At 38.3% G+C, this 25046-nt stretch overlaps 1 protein-coding gene across 9 annotated transcripts in view; it reads right to left on the reverse strand.

The window, feature by feature from the left end:
- The window catches only part of SETDB2 (SET domain bifurcated histone lysine methyltransferase 2), a 91877-nt gene that overhangs the window by 20426 nt on the left and 46405 nt on the right, over positions 1-25046 (reverse strand). For 4 of the 9 annotated variants that reach the window (XM_047723379.1, XM_047723380.1, XM_047723382.1 and 1 more), the window contains 6 exons: positions 23620-23836; positions 22787-22886; positions 21293-21386; positions 18171-18508; positions 16094-16182; positions 11453-11808 (listed from right to left, as the gene is read on the reverse strand). In XM_047723379.1, coding sequence (XP_047579335.1) covers positions 11628-11808; positions 16094-16182; positions 18171-18508; positions 21293-21386; positions 22787-22886; positions 23620-23836 — 1019 coding nt within the window. In that variant the 3' untranslated portion in view covers positions 11453-11627. Of the gene's footprint in view, positions 1-3860; positions 3983-11344; positions 11809-14205; positions 15513-16093; positions 16183-18170; positions 18509-21292; positions 21387-22786; positions 22887-23619; positions 23837-25046 lie in introns of those variants that run through there. The other 5 variants (XM_047723384.1, XM_047723377.1, XM_047723381.1 and 2 more) reach the window with 4 other exon arrangements.

Raw genomic sequence — 25046 nt, forward strand, 5'->3', positions numbered from 1 at the left:
CAAAGGAGACAAGAATACACAACCAGGGAAAGACAGTCTCTTCAATAAATGATGCTGGGAAAGCTGGACACACACATGAAAAAGGATGAAACTGGGGGGCGCCTGGGTGGCTCCGTCGGTTAAGCAGCTGCCTTTGGCTCGGGTCAGGATTCCGGGCTCCTGCGATCAAGCCCTGCATCGGGCTCCCTGCTCAACGGGAAGGCTGCTTCTCCCTCTCCCTCTCCCTCTGCCTGCTTGTGCTCCCTCTCCATTTCTCTAATAAATGAAATCTTTAAAAAAAAAAAAAAAGGATGAAACTGGACCACCTTCTTACACCACATACAAAAATGAACTCAAAATGGATTAAAGACCTAAGTGTGAGACCTAAAGCCATAAAACTTCCAGAAGAAAACACAGGGAGCAATCTCTTAAATATAGCCATGTGGCGCCTGGGTGGCTCAGTTGTTAAGCATCTGCCTTCGGCTCAGGTCATGATCCTGGGGTCCTGGGATCAAGCCCTGCATTGGGCTTCCCTTCTCCCTCTCCCCACTCCCCCTTCTTCTGTTCCCTCTCTTGCTGTGTCTCTCTCTGTCAAATAAGTAAATTTAAAAAAATAAACACAGCCATTACAACATTTTTCTAGATCTGTCTCCTCAGGGGAGGTAAATACAAGCAAAAATAAACTATTGAGACCATACCAAAATAAAAACTTTTGCATGGCAAAGAAAACCATCAACAAAATGAAAAGGCAACCTACTAAATGGGAGAAGATATTTGCAAATGATGTATCTGATAAGGAGTTAATATCCCAAATAGATAAAGAACTCCTTTGACTCAACAATAAAAAACCAAATAATCTGATTAAAAATGGGCAGAAAACCCCAAAAAATTTTTCCAAAGATGTGCAGATGGCCAACAGACATATGAAAGATTCTCAACATCACTCAACATTAGGGAAAAGTAAATCAAAACCACAATGAGATATCACCTCACACCTGTGAGAATGGCTAGTGTCCAAAAGACAAGAAATAACAAGCGTCAGTGAGGATGTGGAAAAAAAGGAACTCTTATGCACTGCTGGTGGGCAAGTAAATTACAGAGCCACTATGATAAACAGTATGAAGGGTCCTCAAACAACTAAAAATAGAATACCACGCAATCCAGTAATTCCACTACTGGGTATTTACCCAAAGAAAATGAAAACACTGACTCAAAAAGATAGACTCATCCCTATATTTACTGTAGTATTATTTATAAGAGCCAAGATATGAAAGCAACCTAAGCATCCATTGGTAGAAGAATGGATAAAGAAGGTGTGGTGTATGTGCGCGCGGGCGCACACGCACGCGCGCGCACACGCACACACACACACACACACACACACACACACACACACACACAGGAATATTACTCAATCATAAAAAAGGAATAATATCTTGCCATTTGCAATAACATGGACGGACCTGGAAGGTAACATGCTAAGTGAAATGTCAGAGAATGACATATACCATATGATTTCACTTATATGTGGAAACTAAAAATAAATGAACAAAAAAACAGAAACAGACCCATAAACAGAAAATAAACTGGTTGTTGCCAGAGAGGAAGGTGGGAAGGCATGGGCAAAAAGGGTGAAGGGGTGTGGGAGGTATAGGCTTCCAGTGAGGGAATGAGTAAGTCACAGAGATGACAGGCACAGCAAAGGGAGTGTGTATCATCGCTGTATGGAGACAGATGGCTGTGCTTGTGGTAAGCACGGCATGATGCGTAGAGCAATAGAATTACTCAATATGTTTATGCCTGAAACATGTAACATTGGGTGTCAACCATATTTCAATTTTTTATACTTCAATTTTTTTTAAAGAGTAGTAGAAAAAGGTAATGAAACAATAACAACAACAACAAACCCAGGGAAAAGCTTAACCCAAAGTTCTAGACCTCTACAGAAAAAAATTATTGAACATTTCTGAAATTCATAAAAGAAGACATGAATCACTGGAGACAGCCTATTAATGGATGGAAATACTCATATCATTTTTTTCTCAAATTCATCTATAAATTCAATGGAATCCCAGTTAAAATTTGTGTGAAACCTTGTAACACTGAAAAATAGCCATGGCTTATTATAAAATCATAGTAATTAAGACAATGTTGTACCAGCTTAGGGAGAGACAAAGTGACTGCTGGAACTGAATAGACCCAGAAACAGATCTGTGCACAAATATTATATTGTTAGCACACTGGATTAAGAGTGAGGGTTCTAGAAGTAGGCAGCCTGGGTAGGAATCCTGGCTCAGGTACTTACAGCTGTGTGACCTTGGGCAAGTGACTTAACTTCTCTGTGCCTCAGTTCTTTCATCTTTAGTTTGGGCATAATAATAATACCTACCTTTTAGGGTTGTTGTAAGGATTAATAGTATACATTTTAAGCTCCCAGAACATTACCTTATGCCTGGTGAATACTGAGTAATAATGATAACTATCATTATTATCCACTACAAATCAACGAGAAAAGAGCAGATTAGTCAATAAATAATGTGGGGAAAAGTGGTTAATCATATGAAAAACAAAAAGGGAGATGCCTACTCTACAGAGTAGTCCAAATAAATTCCAGTTGGATTAAGAATCTAAATGAGAAAAGCCAAATTTTAAAATTTGGGGGAAAAAAGGTAGAACCTTAGTAAATGAAAGAATTTCTTAGGGGAAAAAATCTTATAAATTATATAGGAAAATGATGAATTTAATTACATTATAAGCCTCTGACAGGAAAGCCACAAATTAAAAGCCAACGTATATAATAAAGCATCAGAATCTATTTATATACATATATAAATACATGTAAGCAAAGTCAGTATCTTAAAGACAAAATGCAGTCTATGAACACAAGTCACAGAAGTATAAGCACAGCCAAATGAGGCACAATCACACTAATAATCTAGGAATGCAAACAAGAGACTGTTTCATATCCATCGGAGAGGAAAAAATTAAAATTTCATAATATCATGAATGGCAAGGAAGAAGATGAAGGAATTCTGAAATAATGTGGAAGTCAAACTTGGTGCAATCCTTTTGGAGAGCAATGTGGCGCATACAGTGAGGTGCAAAACACTCCCTGGTTTTAGCTATGTGCCCTATACCAGAGAAACTCTCCCAGAAATTAGGAACCTAGGCAAAGATGTTCATGACAGCTGGTTAATTATATGAAAAAAAGTGGAAAAACCTAAATGTTCATTCACATGAGAATAGTTTAGTATTGACAGTGACAAAATGGAATTCTGTAACATTTAAAATTAAACACTTAAAAGTCAAATTTATCACATGGATAAATCTCAGTAGCCACAGAATTTGGATGAAATTCTACAAAGTCAAAGAACATGTAAAACAATATTTCTTGTTATAAGCACTTAAATATACACTGTGGGAACATAAAATAAAAAATACAAAATAATAAGAGTCACCAAATCTGTGATGGCAATTATATCTCAAGGGATGGTGGGAGGGGAACAGAACTGGAGATCCCTTAACTGTCTTTTATTTCCTTTAAAAAAAAAAATCAAGGTAAAGCAAATACAGTATGATTTGACAAATCTGGGTGCAATGTCTATCAATGTCTATGGGTATTGATTATATTTGAAATATCTCATTAAAATATTTTTGAAGAAACTTCTTCATAATTGTGTTTGACCTGTTATAAATAAAGCTAAAATGTAATCATAAGATGATAAGATCTGAAACAGTATAAAAAGTTGGAAAAAGATGCTCTCCAAATCCCCACTTAAAAGCCCAATTCATGGCCAACTTGTCATTCTGTCTCCAAAGTACATTTATCAATTTTAGTATGTCCTTCCCTAAAACGACTCATGTGTTTTCAAGTAACTTACCAAACAATTTTCGTGAGCAGCTATATTCTCTGATTGTGCAAAGTATAGGACACTGTACTCGATGTCTTTGGGGCAAAGTGCACATGTCCTTTTTTCCATCTTTTCTGCAACCTGAAAGACACCTATAAGTAACATCCCTGATGAGAAATGGAAAAGTGGAATTTCTTGGTCTCCGTAACTCCTCCACCAGTCCTGAAGTAGAAGGCAGGGCATTTTATTTTTTAATTTTTTTATTTTATTTTTTTAAGATTTATTTATTTATTTGACAGACAGAGATCACAAGTAGGCAGAGAGGCAGGCAGAGAGAGGAAGGGAAGCAGACTAGCAGAGAGCCTGACGCGGGGCTCGATCCCAGGACCCGGGGATCATGACCTGAGCCGAAGGCAGAGGCATTAACCCACTGAGCCACCCGGGTGCCCTAGGGCACTTGTTTTTATGAGAGATTCTCGACTCCCAAAGAGGAAAAAAAAATGTACCCATTGGAAAAGCAACTTATTGTGTACTTCTTAAATGGTTTAATACAAGGAAGAACAATAATGAATTCATTTAAAGTGTCTAAACATGAAGATAATTTTATTCAAGAAACACAACCAGGGGGTGCCTGGCTGGCTCAGTCAGAAGAGCATGTGACTCTTGATCTGGGGTTCTGAGTTTGAACCCCATGTTGGGTGTAGAGATTAAATAAATAAACTTAAAAAAAGAAAGAAACACAACCAAGAATTTAAATACAAAGCTCTCAAAACACTGCCTTGGCAATAATAAGCTTTTAATAATTATTGATATTGTCAATACAAATCAATAATAAAACAATGATGTGCTTAAGAAATAGTGCTCTGGTTAAGTGCCTATAAAAAAAGTTTCAGATCCCTGTATCATACTATATTCAAAAATAAATTTTGAGTGAATTTAAGAAGTAAATGAGCAAGGTACTTTAATTTAAATGCACTGTAATCTAGCATGATAATGAGAGAAAAATACATAAAGGCAGAAAATAAATTTTTTTTTGAAGAAATGAATAGAAGAAAAGAGAGGAACCTAAGAGAAGGGGAGCTAGGAAGAAAAGGAAAGAGATGAAAAAGAAGTCACTTGTTTCCACAATCCCACTGGGGATATCAGTGTGGGGTAACCTTCTCTAACCTATTAGTTTGCTATTAATTTGGCTATAAGCATCCATTTAACAACTTGTTTGCCCTTCCCAATGCTTATCCTCTTATTGATTTGGTTTTCTGTAGAACACAATTCTGCTTTTAATCAAACTTTTAGTTTTGAAACAAAGATTTATTTTACCATTTATTGGTGAGAGTTTTAAATTTAGATGAGGCTAATCACTTACAGGGTTCCTAGAAGTTCTTTTTGTTACCCAAAGTATAAGATCTCTGGTGTCTCTCTGAAATTAGATCGTGCATTGCACGAAATCACAAGACTGCACTTTGGAGCAGCATTTATCTCACATTCAGATGAGTCTCTTATTTAATTAATTTCTGTTTCCTGGATTTGTGTCCTAACTAGTAGGAATACAAATTTGTAGTTCCTCTGCTCCCCACCAACCATAAAAAACGGGAGAGACTGAGAGAAAAACCCTCAAATGAAATGAAACTAGCTAGCTGCTTCTTTTCATTCATTCTGAATCCCCACCAATTTGGGAGCACCTCTTGTAGAAGAGTCATTTCTCTGGGCACTCTAGACCAGTGCTATCCAACAGAAATTGTAATGTGAGCCACAAATGTGAGCCACAGCTGAAAAATTTCTAGGGGCCTTGTTGGGGTGGGGGGAGAAATTAATGTTAATAACATGTTTTATTCAACCAAATATCTCCAAAATATGATCCTTTTAACCTTTAATCAATATAAAAATTCATTCTTCAGTATGGAGTCTTTGAAACCCAGTGTACTTTGTACTTATAGTTGTGTCTTAACTGAATAAACCACATTTTTAAGAGCTCCACAGCCATGTGTAGGGACTGGCTACTGTAGGGAAGAGCACAGCAGAGGATCTAAAGAAATAGGAGACAGAATTGTTGCCTGCAAGGGGCTAACAAAATAAAATAACAGAACAAATGCCACAAAGTAAAATAACTGCTGGGTGGAAAATGCCATATAAGCTATGGATCCAGGGGAGGAATTTCTCCCGTGGGAGAGAGTGCTGTCAAGGACATGGGCCTTGAGCTGCTTTAACTGGAGACAGAGAAAGCGGAGAGGGTTTAGGAGGAACTGAGACATAAGTAGTGATGTGGGAACTGGCCAAGAGGTTTGACCTGAAGGCAGAAAACCAGTCAGGCTGAGGAGGAGAGTCTGTGCAGAGGAAGCTGGTAAAGAATTTGAGAAACAGATGGTGAAAGACTGCCAGGAAGGATTTTGGAGCAGGGGAGTAACATGATGAAAGAGTTGTTTTAAACAACTAAACTTCAGTAAAAAAGGAAAAACAAAATCACAGCGTGGAGTAAAAATGGATATTACAAAGCTGTCAGACAAAGAGACAATCAATGTGTATGCTTTTCTTGGTCTAAATAAATCAAATTGTGGGGGAAAGAAAAGAGTTGTTTTAAGCTCAGTCTCAACACATGAAGAGAAATACTATGTTCCTGAGTAGGAAGACTACACATTATAATGCTGTCAGTTCTTCCCCAAACAAGTTTTAGGTTTAATGTCATTTCAATTTAAATCCCAAGAAGGTTAAAGAAATTGAAAAAAAAGAAAAGATTATTTGGAAGAATAAAAGGGCATGGACTGTGAAGAAAACTTTGAAAAAAAATACAAGGGTATATGCCTACTCGATTTAGAACCGTATTATTAAAGATACAACTAGGACAGAAGAGTAGATGACTACATCAAAAGACAGGACAACAAAGTGCAGAGAGAAGTAGAACATAATCTATAATTATGAATTTAACATACCGTAAGGTGGTATTTGCATTTCTTTTCTGGCATTGATGTCCTCAGCCCATTTTATACTAGGTTATTCACTATTTTTCAAGCTTGTTATGTATTCAGGATGACCATTTGTTAGTTATATAGTGGTCTTTTAATTTTGTTATAATGTTCTATGACATGCAGAATTTTAAATGTGTTATTTGATTAAATATATCAATCTTTTATTTTATGGTTTCTACTCTTGGGTGAAGGAGATGTAACTTAGAAAAAACCCTCTATTTCCTTCTAAAATATTATTCTTATATTAAATGTTAATGTGTAAGTTATTTTATTATAAAGTATGTGATGAGGATCTAACTTATTTTCATAGTGGTTAGCCACAGATTTTAATCTCCTTTTCATATATTTAATTATTATGTATGTTTAGGTTTGTTCCTATATTTCTATTTGTTCCATTGATCACTTCCTCCTCCAATACCAAACTTTATAGTTTCCAATGCTTTAGCATATATATTAATATTTGACAACATAATACTCCATCCTAGATGAAAATCAGAAAAAAATCCCAATATTTTATTCACTTCAGTCCCAAAATCTATTTTGAAAAAATACTATATTCTTATTTTAAAGGACACACAAACTGGACATGAAAATTTGTAAAGCACAGGCTTAAAAAAAAAAAAAGCATCAGACAATTAGAAGGATGGAATAAAAATCCCCAATAAAATAATATGATAACATTTGATAGGCATGCAATGCTTCTTGTTGTATAAGAGCTAGACAATTTTGCACAGTGTTATCCTTTCCTTGTGCAAAGCAGGGCTTTCAGACCAGTATCTGGCTGAGCTGGGAGGCTGCGGATACGTGCACATGGCCCCCTGTGTTTGCTCTGGGGATGCTGCCCATCTGAGTTGCACTCCCAAGTCCACAGGCTTCTAGGGTTTTGGCACCTGGAAGTAAAGGTGTAGTAGCAACACTGCTGCCTTCTGACCTAGAGTACTTTTTCTCCTGCTGATGGACAGAAACCCAAAGTGGGGCACACAGGCTCCCCCTAATGGCTTTTCCTTGGTAAAACATCTTCTCATCATCGCTCCCTAAGAGATCTTAGCTCTTCTACCTTGTTCATTCTTCCAGACTGGAGGATGCACAGAACTCGCTGCAGTTGGGGGAATCACATTAGAGCCTTTTACACAGACAGACATCCCCCACTTACCTGAATGCTTGCTATGCGTTATCTGAAACTCCTGGACCACATACACTTGGATAACTGATACTCCTCAACTTCAGAATTCGGGGACTATACAGATTTAGACAGTGAAGTAAGACAGGTGTATTATGGGGGCTAGGGCATTTTAGGGAAGAGTCCATTGGTCTCTATCAGCAGCTGACACCAAGAATAATGAAGAACAGCAGGGCTCCCCGTGGTGCTTCTACTGTGTCTAGCAGACCTAAGGATACACAGAGACTGATCTAACAATTCTCAAAAAATGAAACTGGTAGCCAAGAAAAGTTCTACAGAATGAAGCTGCAGGAAAATGATAGGCTGGGAACACATGAACTATGACTAACTCAAACCCACACAGTGAATCTCAGGTCTCTCCAGGTCCACCTCCACCCGGGAAGGGATTGCTAAGGCCACAGCCTCTGCAGAGTTATCAGAGATATCTTCCAAATATTCCTCTTCCCAGATATTGTCCTAAAGCCCACCAGACAAGGGCAATCCAGTCAGAGCACAGAATCTGGAGTAGCCAGATAGGACAGCCAAGAAACACACTTCACCATTAAATGAGTGGATAATGGAAGGAGAGTCACTAATCCTGTAATTCCATTTACAATCCCTTTCTGATAGGGTATGATTTATGTTCTGGACTGGCAATTAATTTATGGTGCTGGCTTGGAAATTTCTTCCTCTTTTCTTCTTTGATCAACTCAATTTTTATTGCAGCTTACTATTTTAGTACTTCCATTAGATATCAGATAAGTGGGAGAAGTCAATTTTATCACTGAGTCCAGTGACTGTACACCTGAAACGGATAAAGACCAAAACAGGAGGAGTAGACATAACCTAGACACTTGGTAATGAACTTAGAAAATAAATGGCTTCATCAGATTGTCCCTGGATAATATGACTGTATATAACTTTGGAAGAAGTGTGTACGTATTTGGGAGAGCCAGAGAACATTACTGGGGACAGCTTTAGAATGTATAAACAGGAATAAGGGTGTGTGTGTTGCAGGAGAGGAGCGGTGGACAGCCGAGAAATAGGGTGTTCAGTGGACTTCTTTAGAATCACCTAACTTAGTCACAAACAGGGATGATTCTCAGCAGACATGCTTGTACTATAGGACTTCATTTCCCTAGGCACAGCTGATAGTCCCATAGGACCTACCTGCCCAACTCTCAGATATACAGAATTCAGAATAGAAGATTTTAGTTCAGATTGGGCTGGTTTCCCTCCTGTGAAAGACCTTCTCCATCACCAGGAGAAAAGAAGCCAAGCTCCTTAGTGGTACATACAAGTCCATTCATTCCTTCAGCAAATTCTTAGTAAGAACCTATTATGCACTGTTTTAGGCACTACAAATAAAATAGAGAATGAGATGAGAGTTTCAACTCTCAAGGAACTTACATTCTAGTAATAGAGACAGACAAGTATTTCTCCTGCTAGCAATAAGGGCTATGAAAAAAATTAGAGCAGGGAAAGGAGGCAGAGTGTCATGACGGTGGTAGGGTGCTCTTTTAAATAGGATGGGCGTGCAAAGCTGTGGAGGATACATTTGAGAGAGACCTGAATTATGGTGGGGAACTGAGAAATGGGAGGCAAAGAGAGCCCAGAAAGGGATAGGTTTGGGGGCTTGGTGGACCCATAACGCAGTGAGGTGTGGCAGAGTCATCAAGACAGTCAGGGAGAGGATCAGATCAGGACATGGGGTACACTGTAGGCCACAGAGATCGTTCTGAAGGTAATGAGAGACTATTGAAGGGCTCTGAGTAGGAGAATCACATTTTCATTTTGTTTTTTAAAGATCATTTTGGCTCCTGTGCAGGCTTGTCTGTATGAGACGTTAGAGTAGGAGCCAGATCAATACTCTAGGCAGGAAATGGGAGATGGTGCATTGGGGCTTGGATGGCAGCACAGGTGAGAAGTGGTCAGGCTCAAGATACATTCTGAAAACTGAACTGACTGGTTTGATTCATGCATTAGATGGGAAGTGAGGAAGAAAGGCACTGAGGGCTGTGTTAAAGGTACTGGCCTGAGCAACTGGATGAATGCAAGGAGTAAGGCTGGTGGATGAACAGGTTTGGAACATGTGGGTACATGCAGGAAGATGAGAATTTTCTTTGGGACACTTCTTTGGGACAGTTTGAGATTATTCTAGGCATTGATGAAGTTGGTTATACCAGTCTGGAGTTTGGGGAAAAGTCAGGATAGAACCTCATCTCCAGGGCACCTGGGTGGCTCAGTGGGTTAAGCCGCTGCCTTCGGCTCAGGTCATGATCTCAGGGTCCTGGGATCGAGGCCCGCATCTGCTCAGCAGGGAGCCTGCTTCCCTCTCTCTCTCTCTCTGCCTGCCTCTCTACTTGTGATCTCTCTCTCTGTCAAATAAATAAATAAATAAAATCTTAAAAAAAAAAAAAAAAAGAACCTCATCTCCAATAATATCCTGTGGATAACACTAGCTGAACGAATATATGCAACTGCTTGACTTGTGGTTGCCATGTGACATTTTGGGGCTGGTGCCTTTTTGTGTCATCACCTCTGTATGCAACACCCTTTCAACCTCTCTACCTGTGGCTGACTCTTGTCCTTTAAAACTAAGGGCATCAGTGCCTCCATAAAGCTTTCCCAAAACACCAGGCTGAATTAGAAACCCCTCATCTGAGACTTTGTGGTTCTTACCAGGTCATCTGCAAGCTGCCTTTTCCATCCTCGAAGACAGGGTCTAACTCCTCTCTCTATCCCTAGCTCTGAGCCCTGCCACACAGCAGGAGCTCTACACCTATTTGAATGAAGGGATGGTGCAGGCTCATAAGACTGTTGCCTTATGCACAAAGAGGGCTGCTGAGGATCTGAACTACTAAATGGAAAGGAGTGGATGGTTCCAAGGAGTCACATTCTCGGCAAGAACTTTCCCAACTGCTTCCTGAGACCCACCTGACCACTTTTTTTCAAGAAGTGAAGACCACTTCTGTACTTCTTTCCTACTTCACCCATGCCACTTCTCTGGCAACAGTCTTAGGAGTGAGTGGACTGCACGAGCAGAGTAAACCCGAGTTTATGTCTATTTCCCTTGATGTCTCTATCCCCAGTGGAGTAGGACAATAGCAACGGGTGGTCCATCAGCAGTGGGGGAAGTAAACGTAAGACACACATTTTGCAAGTGAAGCCCTGGGCAGTGGTCTGGGCGCACAGCCCCCAGCGGAATTGCACCCAGGACCTCGGGAGGTGAATGCAGACTAACCTCCCTCACAGCAGTGCCGCAGGGGCTCGGGAGGCGGGTTGGTGTGGAGGAGAGCAGCCAGCGAGCAGGCCGGGGACCCGCCCTGTGGTTGCGGGGACACAGCACCCCCACCTCAGAGCGCGCGCACGAGATGCACTGGGGCGGTACTCACCGGTGGGATGAGGGAGCTGGTCCCGGGTGTCGTGGGCTTCGGACAAGCTGACTCCGTGGGCTGACTTGGTCGAGGAAGACGGCACTTGGTCCATGGCTGCGACCTCAGCTGCTGCCCGACGGAGGCGCGCAGCGCCAGCACTTCCGGAAGTTCGCAGGCGGCTGCAGAGTTTCGTTTTCGTAAAAGCTACGATGACCCATTTCCCCTAACCAGGGGAAGTTCAGGGCAAGAGACACGGACGGTTTGCAGACGGAGTTCTCATTCAAAATGGAGGTCGCATCTTCTACAGATCCGAGTCTGAATCGGATTTGTTTCTTAATATGCAGGCAGTCGCCACCCTCCCCAGACTTTTCCTCTTCAGATGGGGAGGAAAGGTAGCCCAAACGCCTGGGATCAGCTGGAGAAGTGACTGCTCTTCTGAAGGATTACCCATTTCTTCTAAATTGTATAACATCAAGTTTGGCCTAAATAGGTATGTCATAAACGTAGGCAGAATTAACTATAATTCCAGTTGTGAGTGGCAAATCTTTATTTAGCACCCATGGGGTACACAGCACCATACAAGACGAGGTTTTCAGTGCATGTAACAAAATATACATGTAGAGAACACAAATGCATATAATTACAGATAAAAAAACCTGTTTTGGAAAAGAAGCATCTAATAGTTGGTGGTTTGCTGAGGAATTAAAGGAAACTTCTTGCATTTTGAGGTCTTATTATTTTTCTATTTTGAGGCTTTTAATTTTTAATTTTTTAAAAGATTTTATTTATTTATTTGACAGAGATCACAAGTAGACAGAGAGGCAGGCAGAGAGAGAGAGAGAGAGAGAGAGAGAGAGAGAGAGGAGGAAGCAGGTTCCCTGATGAGCAGAGAGCCCGATATGGGGCTCAATCCCAGGATCCTGGGATCACAACCCGAGCCGAAGGCAGAGGCTTTACCCACTGAGCCACCCAGGCGCCCCAAGGCTTTTTTTTAAAGGGACGAAAGGAAAATCGGAGACAGCATTAAAGAGAAATAATATATAAAAAGATAACTTGGGTAGTCTCGACAAATATAGAAATGGATTAAAGAACCGAGTCCAAAGGGGAAATAAAAGCAGACTTCAGCAGCCAAGTTTCTGCCCTTCAATCAGCCAAAACAAAGCACTAAAAGAGACAATTAGAGATTGATAGCTCAGCTCAGTTATGATGTGGCACTTGAAGAGACCCATCTCCCACTCTCAGATTTTAATCTCAGCCTTTTATAGTGTTCTACTCTTAGGTATGAGTAGATTGCCAAGATAAAAACTGAGGAAAGCCTATAACATCAAAGACAAAGACCAAAGTAAACATACACGGAAAACAAGAAATAAACCTTCGAGGTTGTAAAACATGCAGGAAGAATATAGATATGAATGCATGTGTATACACACACACAAACCTATACAATACACATCATGGTATTTTCAAAGAGATAAGATATTGAAACCATGAACCCAAAATAGGATGCTGTTAAAGAAATCCAGAGAAGAAAAGAGAGCTCTAGCAATTAAGAATATGAGACCAGAAAAATAAAGCATAACTGAAATACTGGAAGTTTTTCTTTTTTTAAGATTTTATTTATTTGATAGAGAAAGACACAGCAAGAGAGGGAACACAAACAGGGGAGAGGGAGAAGCAGGCTTCCTAACAAGCAAGAACCCTGATGCGTGGCTCAATCCCAGAACTCTGGGATCATGACCTGAGCCAAAGGCAGACGCTTAGCCGACTGAGCCACTCAGGTGCCCCCATACTGGAAGATTTAAATTGAGAAAATCTCCCAGAAATCACAGCAAAATGAAAGCTGAAAATAAAGAGAAAATTTGGGGCATGTGGCTGGCTTAGTTGGGAAAGCATGCAACTCCTGATCTCAGGGTTGTAAGTTTGAGCCCCACACTGGGTGTAGAGATTACTTAAATAAATAAGTAAACTTGAAAAAAAAAAATCGTAACTCTTTAAAGAGAGAGAGAGAGAAGATTAGAGAGCCAATCCTGGAAGTCTAACAGCTGAATAAGAAGAATTCTATAAAGAAAGAAAGAATGAACACATGAGGAATAGTTAAAGAAATGGTTCAAGATAATTTCCCTGAATTGAAGGACAAAGATTTCAGATTGAAAGATCACACCAAGCACCCGGGATGAAGGATGAAGATGGACCTTACCAGAAACAAAACACTGGGACAAAGATCATTCTGTCAGCTTCAAGAGATATAAAAACTAAAAGATAAAGAACAGAATGACATCTGACTTCAGTAGTCACCATGGATGCCAGAAATCAGACCATTTTCAGATTTCATAGCAGCAGCATCAGAAGCTAGCAGAAGCCTTCAAAATTGTATTATGGAGGTTACTCAAGAATTCTATATCCTAAAAAAATAGCTATCAAGTGTAAGGGTAAAATAAAATATTCAAACATGTAAGGTCTTAAAATAGTTACCCCTCAATTTTCCTTTTCAAAAACAACTGGAAGATGTCCTTTACCAGTAAGTGGGAGAAAACCGAGGGAAAGGGAAATAATTGAATTTAACTGGACAGATCTGACCTAAGAGAGACAAAGGGAATCCCTAGCACACTGATGGATGGTGACAGCTGTGAAGTAGATCAAGATGTCAGGACTTATGTACAAAAATATTTCCCATACTTACCAAGTATCTTCACTTTCAGTGTATAGCCTAAAATTCCTACATCTTTAATGTGAATAAATGGACTTTTCTCATCTGAACAGGATTTTAGGTTATACCTTTTGCTCCTTTTCCTAGTTCCTGGGTTTCCCACTCTCTAAAACAATTTCAAGTTAAATTTTCATCTAGTTCAATATTTTTAAGCAATTAAATTGAGTCCAAACTTAGAAGAGGGTTTTATTTGAACAGTAACCAAACTAAACCCAGAAACGAGTATAGAAAAAAAGAAAAAAAAGGATCTAAAACCTCTCAAAAGCCAGAACTACTTTTAATTATTTCTTTTTGAGCCGGTATTCCTCTTCAGGTTCCAAGGGGGAAGTTCCTGGCAGCCAAATGTACAACTTTGTTATGGATAAAATTAGTTTTGATGCTTGGAGATTCCCAGTCCTTTTCCACTCCATAATCAGGGCTGGGTAACCTATAGCTGAGTGTAACTCCTTTTTTTCTCTACAAAAGCAATTTACACATCATACCCAGGAGAATCCAAGAAGCTGTTCCAGACTTTACAAACTCAGTCAAATTGCTTTGTTTTGTTTTGGTAAGTGAAAACTCTTGTCCAGCACAATCCCTTCTAGAGGGCCTAAGTAAGCCAAGTCTGACTAGTTTCTAAGTTTTCTTCTCTTATGGCTCTCCTTTACCTAGAACAAAAATATTCCAATTCCTCCAGGTTTCTATTCCCTCTTTTCTTGTCTGTGTTTGAACTGGAATAGTAAGGAGAGTATGTAGATAAGAAGTTCCATCTCAAGGAGTGCCAAAACCCTCCCTCTTAGCACTCAAATGGTTTGATGAGACAGAGTTGCATGCAGCCAGAGCTGCTCCAACTACTGTTAAAATACTTGGAAGTAAAATGTGTAAAGTTAGTTCTTACCTATTCCTCAGGTTATGTTGTCCACCTTATGGCTCATAATGGTAAATTATTTGCCAAGAATTAAACATAGATTTTTGTAGGTAAAGATGTGAAATTTGGCCCTTTGGGGGCATAAGCTCAAAGATAATAATCACAAAAGTAAATAAGAACTGAATTCTATTGTAACATTTGTTTCTCTTAATATATAATTCGCAAATAAGTTACAAACTGTATAATGGTATTTCATATAAAATATACACTTCCATCCCACTCTTGTAAAGTTGAACAGCAGAAAGGATAGAGAGCCTATGCATATGAAAATGTCCTTATTTTGTTCCTAGCATTTCTAAGTCATACAAATGAATTCCCTGAAAAGGGTAAACTGAAAAGAATTCTCTTGATGGATCACAACCTAAGTTAATTCCACTGATGACTGAAGGTTCTCTTACATGGCTCTAATTGCAGCATGAAAAGCTAATCTCATCAACAGGCATTAGCTACAGATTTATAATATTTTCTTTCTACACTTATTAACCCCACACTGGCAGAGGATTTCTTTCTCAGGCATAGTCCCAGCTTCATACCCATAATCCCATGTTAGTTCTGTTCTTGCTTTCACATACCTAGAAAGTAGAAATTAAAAAGCAAACATAAATTACTCTGAGTAACTACCAAATGAATCAAACTTGAATCTATCAATTTATTAACATTACAAACCTTCAAAAATCTGGTTTCTTCTAACAACTACCCCCCCCACCAGTTAGGCATGCTCTTTTATTAAGAATAATCATTTGAGTTTTATTTCAAATCTACCAAAATCCCAAGTAAGAAACCTGTCAACATCCACAAGAAAGGAAGTGTTTAGCAAACAGTGGAACCCAGTGATGTGATGATGTCTGTGGTATGAGGCCTGTGGTGTGACAGCTAGAGGCAGTTCTGACTTATAGGAGATGTAGCATTTTCCATCATTTATTCCCTGAACTGAACTGGGTCAGAACTGATATTTTTGTCCTTTTGGGCATTAATTCTCTGGGAAATAAGGACTGAAATTTTAGCTGTTTAAAATTTTATTGGCTAGGAAGTTTGGGATAAATGAATATTTTAGGGTAGCAGATATTAGGGGCTATCACACATATTTCTAAAAATATTTTTCTATTGTTATTTTTCACAATTTCAAAATTAAATCACAGAAGAAATTTCAAACCTGTTGGTGAAGAACGCCACCAATGGAAAGTTTCTGTCACGTGTTTCTACAAAAACATTCTGTACCAAAAGATTTGGGCAACAACTATGCTGTTAAAATAAGTACATAAATAAACACAGAGGTTAGATATAGCAAAGAGTTTGATACCTTGTTTTTGAAACATTAAAATACCATTCTAACATATCTTACTTATTTTTGTTTCTTTCCCTTTTCTGCTGACCTACACTGTAAAGTATCACAGACTATGATTTTTTAATAGTAGGAACTCAATCAGAAAAGCCCTCTTCTGACATTCTTACCTTGCTGGTAGAAATGCAAAATGGTACAAACTTCTATAGAAGATAATGTGTCAATTTTATCATTATAATGAATGCATTTATCCTTTGATTCAGCAATCCTATCTCTGAGAATGTATTCCACAGATATATCTGTACATGTACATGTATCTATGTGTTTGATTATTCATTAAGCACTGTTTTTAATAATAAACATTATTATTCTAAACCATTTAGAAACAACCCAAATGTCTGTCCAAAGAACAATGGCTAAATGAACTTCGGTATATCCAAACTATGGAATTCTATGTAGCTATAAACAAAAACAAACAAACACAAAATGAGGGGCTCTCTCTGTGTACTGATATGGAAAGATCTCCAGAGTATATTGTTAATTCAAAAAGCAAGGCACAGAACAGTGAATATAACATGCTTTTATGTAAGAAAGGGGGGGAATAAGAATATATATATATATACGCGTGTATATATATTCACATATAGTGTGGGGACAAGGTGAAAAGAGGCATAGTTAAATTTTAGGGTTTTTTGTTGTTGTTATTGTTTTACCAGAAGAAAAAAGGTTAATACGAAGAATATATGTAACTGAGTTTTATGTCATTGTCAAACAGACCCTCTGGAAAGAGGACCTTATGTAAGCAATTGATGTCTCTGCTGAACACAACCATTAGTTACCTTTGCTTAAGGCTCCTAACATGATACTATTTTATCCAATTACCACCATTCCAATATTGTTGCCTACTGCCCACTAGCACCCGCCTCTACACATTCATCTATGCCGGATTCATAAGAGACCAAATCCTTGCAATACTCTTTGAACATGTCTGCCACCATTCAATTTCAATGACAACTTCCTGTCCATACATTTTTTTCAATTGGGCTGGTAACCTTTACTCATGGTGCCTACCATGAATGGAGGCAGGCTTGGAGCTACCTTGAAACAGAATTTTGTTCAGCTGTATGTATGTATTCTGAATGGCTTTTTGTTTCATGTATTCATTTTATTTCTATTTTTAAGTCATGAATGTATTTTCTATGTAAAAAAAATAAAAGGAAAGAAAGAAAAAAGAAAGAAGAAGGAAAGGAAGGAAGGAATAGAGAAAGAAAGAAAAGTCCTATTTTTTCCCTCTAAACAAGAGACTAGCTCAGGTGGTATGCTGACTGGGAGGGTAAAATCAAACATACTGTTATGGTGCAGCCACTTTCAACTTAACTGACTTTTGAAATAAAGCTATGACAGTCCTTTGCTGGGGATACTTCTTTAATGGTTCTCCAGACATGTTTAATGGCTCTCGACATGTTTGGTAATAGTACAAAAGCAGTCAAAGTAGAAGAAAAAGCAGCAGTTGGGGGACAGAAGAAGAAAGTAAAGGATTCTATTTCTTGTTAACCAAGTATCCTCCTAACTAGGGGGAAAAGAAACAAACCAAATAAACAGACCACCTAGCAAGGAAAAGCTCTTTGTTTTTAAAGATTTTCTGACCTCAGGTGGGCAGGGTAGGGGGTGGGGAGGGGGAATGATGGGTATTAAGGAGAGCACCTGTGATGAGCACAAGGTTTTGTATGTAAGTGACAAATGACTAAGGTGAGAATAATATTACACTGTATGTTAACTAACTGGAATTTAAATAAAAATTTGAAAAAGAAAAAAAGATTTTCCAACTCCAGAATCTTTTTCTCTTCTGATGGCAGATGAACTACATATGATTGCACATAAATTTCAAACCATTCAAAGTAGCACAGAAAAAAAGTTTAGAAATATGAATCTCAGCCCACATACTCACGTTAAGGAAGCGGCCCACATTCCCTTCTTTTGTGGCATCCAATAAAAACATGTTCCCTTTATTGAACTTCTTTAGAGAATCAGGTGAAATATTTTTGGTTTCACTTGGGAACTCTTTTTCACAAAAGACTTGATGATTTTGATATGCTGGAGTTTCTTCTTGGGGCTTTTGCATTTGAGCCTTGAGCTCCTTTGTAATATTCAGTTTATCCAATGTGGTTGCTTGGTTACATCTGCCCCCTGATGGAGTCTCTTCTCTACATTTAGTTATATCTATCACATCCGATTCAATCAGCAGATTGTCTTCAAAGTCTTTAACTTGGTAGGAGCTTGAATCCTCTAATAAATATTTTGGAAGGAAGTGTCAGCAAATATATTTGGCTGATCAATAGTCCTGTGATTAACATACTAATTAAAAGCTAGTTGCTTTAATTATTACTAATCCTTACAATATATGAGGGTAGACATTACTCCAACTTTACAAATGAAAACTTTGAGCCTTTGAGAGGGTAAGAGATTCACCTGACCTGTAATATAATAAGTGGGGTGAGAAACCCAGAAGAGTCTCAAATGTTTGAGAAATGTCTGGTTCCAGGTCTGCCTTCCTACTACCTTTTTACTAATGTACCTATTGCCTCCTGTCACTATATTTAATCTCTACTCCTCATAAACTGACTTATCTCTCAACTCCAGAATCTGCATTTGAGTATATTCTAAACACCTGAAACAGAGCAGGTGTTTAGGGAAGTACTCTAGGCCTTTAGAACACCAATGAAAGGCCTGAGAAGACCCTCTTGGTATCACCTTCAGCAAGTCCCAAGAGTAATAATAACTGTACTGCCATGGGTTTTGCACACATTAGTGACTGAATGTTTTGCGAGATGAACATTCAATATTTATACCTTTACAAACAATAATATTTTAGAACAAGATGAACTGCCTTAATCATTTTTCTTATCCAATAATGGAAATAAAATTTTTTAGAATATTCAAAAGTGTGAATCCTTGTCAAATGGAGTAAGTAAAATCATTTATTTTTAAAAAGTCATTTGTGCCACCTAACTTAGTGGCACAAAGAAATTGGATTTCTCTAAATGTTTTTGATCTAATTACTGTTACTGCCTGCTGTTTCTACATGTTCTCATATTTTAATTATGGGTTACTCATGAATCATAGTAGTACATAACTGATTTCTGTAGTGCCTACCCTATATAAATATATACACACACTGTAGCAATTAATGAAAACAACAAAAGAACCAAAAGCAAGAGTACTCATTATGACTCACATGCATTTAATGGTGAAGAAAATCAGAGTATGTCATGCCAAAATATGCTTCCTTGACATAAGAATTATTTTAAGCTAAGAGTGATTAAGTAGCCTGTGCAAAAAAATTTCTTTGCCTTCCCCCACTTGTTTAAAAGCAGTACATAAATTTACAAATATATCCTCCCTCCTCCTACCAGGAAGGACAAAAGTTAGTCACCAGAGACAGCTTTAGACCTTTATCAGGCTGGAAACCAAAGGAGAGGAACCTACATAATGAACCTCACTAATGAGCATTTACCCACTCAAGGTCCTTTTCCTTTGTCTTGTCACTCCTCTAAAAATTTATTGTTCTTTGGCAAAGATGCTAGATAAGTCAGAGTCCTTTTTTTTTTTAGATTTTACTTTTGAGTAATCTCCACATCCAATTGGCCTTGAACTCACAACCCTGAGGATCCAGAGTCACATGCTCCACTGACTGAGGCACCCTCTAAGCTACTTCTTTATGTTACTTATCTCTGAGTACTCCCATGTGTTACATATGTGATACACATGCTAATGGTGATACCTAGTAATAAGTTTCTGCTTGTTTTTCACTTGTCAATCTGTCAGTCTAATTTACAAGGTCCCAGCTGGATAACTAAAATGGGTAAAGAGGAGATTTTCCTCCCCTTTGGTGATAAAATAATTATAATACATAAATGCCCTTTCTGATAGACCTTTTCTGTCAAATAGCTGCCCTGCTCCCCAGCCCCAATCTTGATCTTTTATTTATTTATTTATTTTTTTGGACAGAGAGATCACAAGTAGGCAGAGAGGCAGAGAGAGAGGAGGAAGCAGGCTCCCTGCCGAGCAGAGAGCCCGATTCGGGGCTCGATCCCAGGACTCTGAGATCATGACCTGAGCCGAAGGCAGCGGCTTAACCACTGAGCCACCCAGGTGCCCCCAATCTTGATCTTTTAAAACCAGGTGAGGAGTTGGGTATACAGAGGCAAAAATACTCTAAAGGAGAAGAGGCAATGGCTCAGTTATTCAAAAAGGGTCATCTCTCAGCAGTATCTTCCCCAGTGAGGGATATTATGAAAAGCAAAAGTACGAAAATCCAGGTTTGTCAAATTGTAACATAAACCACTACAAGACTAGTAACACTGAAAGACAGGCACTCAGAATAGCAATATTTTCGCTTTTCACTGAGCATCCCTACAGCACTGTTGGCTGTGGAGTACTACAGAATGATGTATCTTAATTTTAAAGGAGTCCCTAAAAGAGTTAGGAAATGGCTGCTTTGGACAATGCTTCCAAAGCCACAGATAACACTGAGAACTATGCAGACACAGAGTTGTCTACTCCACTTCTTCCTGCCATGCCTCAGAGTCACTGTTGGCAAAAACAGACCAAAGGTTGGCAAACTTCTGCAAGGGGCCAAATAGTATTTTAGGCTTTGTAGGCAGGCTATCCAGTCTCTGTTGTGACTATTCAGTTCTGCTGATGTAATGTGAAAGTCATCAGAGATAATATGTAAATTAATGAAAGTGGCTATGCTCCAATAAAACTTTGTTTATGGACACCAAAACATAACTTCATATAATTCTTGTCACAAAATATTATTCATCTTATTTTTTTTAAGTTATTTAAAAATGTAAAAATTATCTTAGCTCATGGGCCATACATAAACAGATGGTGGGCCAGATTTGGTCCACAAATTATAGTGTGCCACCCTCTGATCTGCACAAGTAATAACTTTTATAACGAATGCAGCTTGTTTGTTCTAAGTTTGAGAAAATAAGCCACAGGTATTGAGCAAGATAGACAAAAAGGCACAAGAGGCAGGCTATCACAGAGTGAAACAAAGCCTACTTTTCATTTCCTTGGCTTTGGAGTTCAGATGTACTTGGGTTGGTTTAAATCCATCATTATCTTCTGAGATGACAGGCTCTGAGGAAGCAAATCCCTTAAAAGAGAACAGGTAAGATGTCTTTACTTTCTAGGTCAGGACAAACAATTTAATGTAGCAGTTAAACCTCTTTTCATCAAGTGTCAGTCTTCATAAGCTCTAGCTACCACATTAGTTTTGGAAGACTCAAAGCTGATATCATAAGAAATCTCTGGAGTGATGGAGCCCTTTTGGCTGTGTTCTACTTCTGGGCACTCCAGTAAGCCACAAATTATAGACTTTATTTATCAAAACTGTCAAGACAGTCTTTAGGCATTACAATTTAAAATAAACTTCAAAGACATCTGTCTGTATCCCTCAATTCCGATACCAGATTATAAATTCGGCTTCAACTATAAGATGTGCAAAGATAAAAGCACACTTTGGCCAGTTTTTACTTCAAGGACGTTAAAGGAGTTGCTGGTGTTTACGAGTTGTAAATATAGCAATCACTTTATATGTTAATGATAACTTTAAAAAAGGTTATAAGCTTAACACCACACTTGGCACTCAACTAACTGTTCAATAAGTGTTGACCATTATTATTAGTAGTATTCAAGTTACTTAAATAGTCAACATTTATTGAGCACTTGGGTGTCAAATACTATGCTACACCAAGTTTCTGAAGCTTATCTCATTTAATCTTCTTAACTCTGAGACAGATACTATTCTCATTTTACAGATAAAGGAATGTAGACATGGACATGTGACCCAGGTAGAAAGCAGCAGAACTGGAGTTCTATGTGGTCTAATGGCCTAACCTTTTCATAATTATGTGATCTTGAAGAGGTACTTATTGTATGTACATCACTAGGCAGAGGGCAAATATTGGCACATCACGTAGGGCAGAGTTTTTATTTTTTATCAACAAGCCCTACTGTGAACTACCTTTATGTCTTCCTCTGTTCTTTTTCCTGCATCTTTCATTCCTTCCAAGTTATAGTCTCTGGCTAGTTTTCCTCAATAAAGACTGAAAAGTATACCTTCAGAAGTTATCATGTAGAATGATGTGTTCTGGATGATTCTTTCATTAGGCTTTCTCTTATACCTCTCAACCTTATCTTCTTAACATAAATTACTTCATCTTTTTCTTATTATGTATCACTACCAACTCTGGAACATTCTAGCTTTTCTATAAATTCTCATAACTAGACAGCTCTCAGTTTCAGTGGAACACGCTGTTAGATCATGATCAACAGTCTCCTTATGTATCTAAGTTGGGAACAGGCCAATAACCCTGGAGGACACTAAATAAATAAAACACGATCCTAATACTTCAAGAGTATGCCCCTTCCAAAGTAATAAAAGAAATCCTACACATTAAATTACACAAACAACTGCAATTAAGTAAAAGACAGAAAGTTGAAATCACAGTTAATGTTCTCATAAGGGCCCCATCGACATTTTGCAGTTTTTACCATCCTTTTCCCATTGCGTTGAATAATGGCTGTCTTCACTTTAGGACTTCTAATGACTGAATGATATTGAATTCTTGAAATATTGTTATATTTCATTTCTCTGAAAAGAAAAAAAAAGTTATTCTATATATCACTAAAAATTCTCTTTATTGGACCTTGAAATATAGGTATCACTGTTACATAAGTATCCATTTAGAAATTAATCTAGTAACACCTATGCTTATCTCCCACTAAAGAAGGAAATATATTTTACAATCATTTTTGAAGTATTTTTAAAAATGCATCTGTAAAAAGGTTTGTGAATAAGATGACAGAAAATAAAAAGGACAGCAAAAGTTGTGACATCCATAAAGACTCTGATTAAAGGGATAAGTTTTTTAAAAGTAAAACTCCACAGGGGCGCCTGGGTGGCTCAGTGGGTTAAAGCCTCTGCCTTCGGTTCAGGTCATGATCCCAGGGTCCTGGGATTGAGCCCCGCATTGGGCTCTCTGCTCAGCGGGGAGCCTGCTTTCCTCCTCTCTCTCTCTCTGGCTGCCTTTCTGCCTACTTGTGATCTCTGTCTGTCAAGTAAATAAATAAAATAAATAAATAAATAAATAAATAAAAGTTTAAAAGTAAAACTCCACAAATGGGACACTGAGGAGATAAATATGTTGGCTAGCTTTTAAAATATAAGCATTCTAGATTTCTCAGAGTTAAACTTAACAACTGTGAAGCAAGTTGATATATAGGATACATAGGAGTAGTGGGGGCAGGGGGAGTCAGAAACAAAAGGAACCATTCTTGTTCAATAATACAGATCAATCTTGACTGGTTCATAGTATCTTACTTACATAACAGGCTCTTTTAAATTATTACTGAACGTAGGTAGATACTCCTCAGTCTCAGCACTCTTATGTGTTTCCAGTTCTAATGGGATAACTTCAACCTCACAATCTGCAGCTTCTATTTTCCTCTTTTTTGAAAACATATTTTTCATAGTATTCTCTTCTTTTCCATTTTCACCAATAGCATTAGGTTTCTCAGTGTTAGATCTGCTTAGTAATCTTCCTAAAAGAAAAAAAGAGTTTATTAAGAAAAAAATAATATAATTGCTAAGCAACAAAAGAACATCTCCATTCTGCTCCATTGCTAAAGATCTCTGTGAAATGTACCATATTTCTATAATGAAAATAAATAAATTAACTCACCCTAGGAAACTCTTGTAAGAAACAATAAATAAAAGACCCCTAAGAGACTTCCTATCTTCCAGTATATGAAAAAACACTGGCCATATAAAAAAAAGCATTTGTCTGTTTTGATATAAAATGAAGGGCGCCCCATAGTGAGCTCCACTCTTAAGATTGCAGCTTTTGTGTCTAGTTAAAATATCTAGTTAAGGGGCACCTGGGTGGCTCAGTGGGTTAAAGCCTCTGCCTTCGGCTCAGGTCATGATCCCAGGGTCCTGGGATCGAGCCCTGCATCAGGCTCTTTGCTCAACAGGAAGCCTGCTTCCTCCTCCCTCTCTGCCTGCCTCTCTGTCTACTTGTGATCTCTGTCAAATAAATAAAATCTTAAAAAAAAAAAAAAGTCTAGTTAAAATGCTTTATCAGTTAAAACTTGTATTTTTTTAAGGCTCCTGGGTGGCTCAGTCAATTAAATATCTGCCTTCAGCTCAGGTCCTGATTCCAGGGTCCTGGCATCGAGCCCCATGTTGGGCTCCCTGCTCAGTGGGGAGTCTGCTTCTCCCTCTTCCTCTGCTGCTTTCCATTCCCCCTCCATCCCCACTTCTGCTTTCTCTCAAATAAAATCTTTTAAAAAAACCTGTATTTTTTAATAAAGTGACCTATGTAAATGTAAGGCAATTGTGCCTATTGCTCTCATATTAAGTTCTAGTGTAATATTAAAACTTAAAGTTTATGCATTTTCTTTTAAGGGACTCAAAACTATAGTTACCAAGTCAAAATCAGCAGCTAAATTAGAGAGGTACGTTAAGTACATTTTCTATTAATGCAGACAAAGCTAATGATACTTCCTGGACACCATGTGGCTCCTTATAAGGCAGCTGACTTTCATCAAAGAGTGATTTTGAGAAATATGAGAGATTAATGTGTAGGAAAATTGTGTAGTATGTGGATCCAAATGTGGCTGTTATGAATTATACTAATTCTTGCTTTCACTGAAGTGAACCTGGAATTTCAGATGAGGATGGTTGCTCTGGTCCCTGTTGCTTTCCTGCCAAGACTTGGTCTAGCAGAATTCCTTCAGACTGGTTCCAGAG

Source organism: Lutra lutra, chromosome 3 (assembly GCF_902655055.1).
Source record: "Lutra lutra chromosome 3, mLutLut1.2, whole genome shotgun sequence".
Lineage (NCBI taxonomy): Eukaryota > Metazoa > Chordata > Mammalia > Carnivora > Mustelidae > Lutra > Lutra lutra.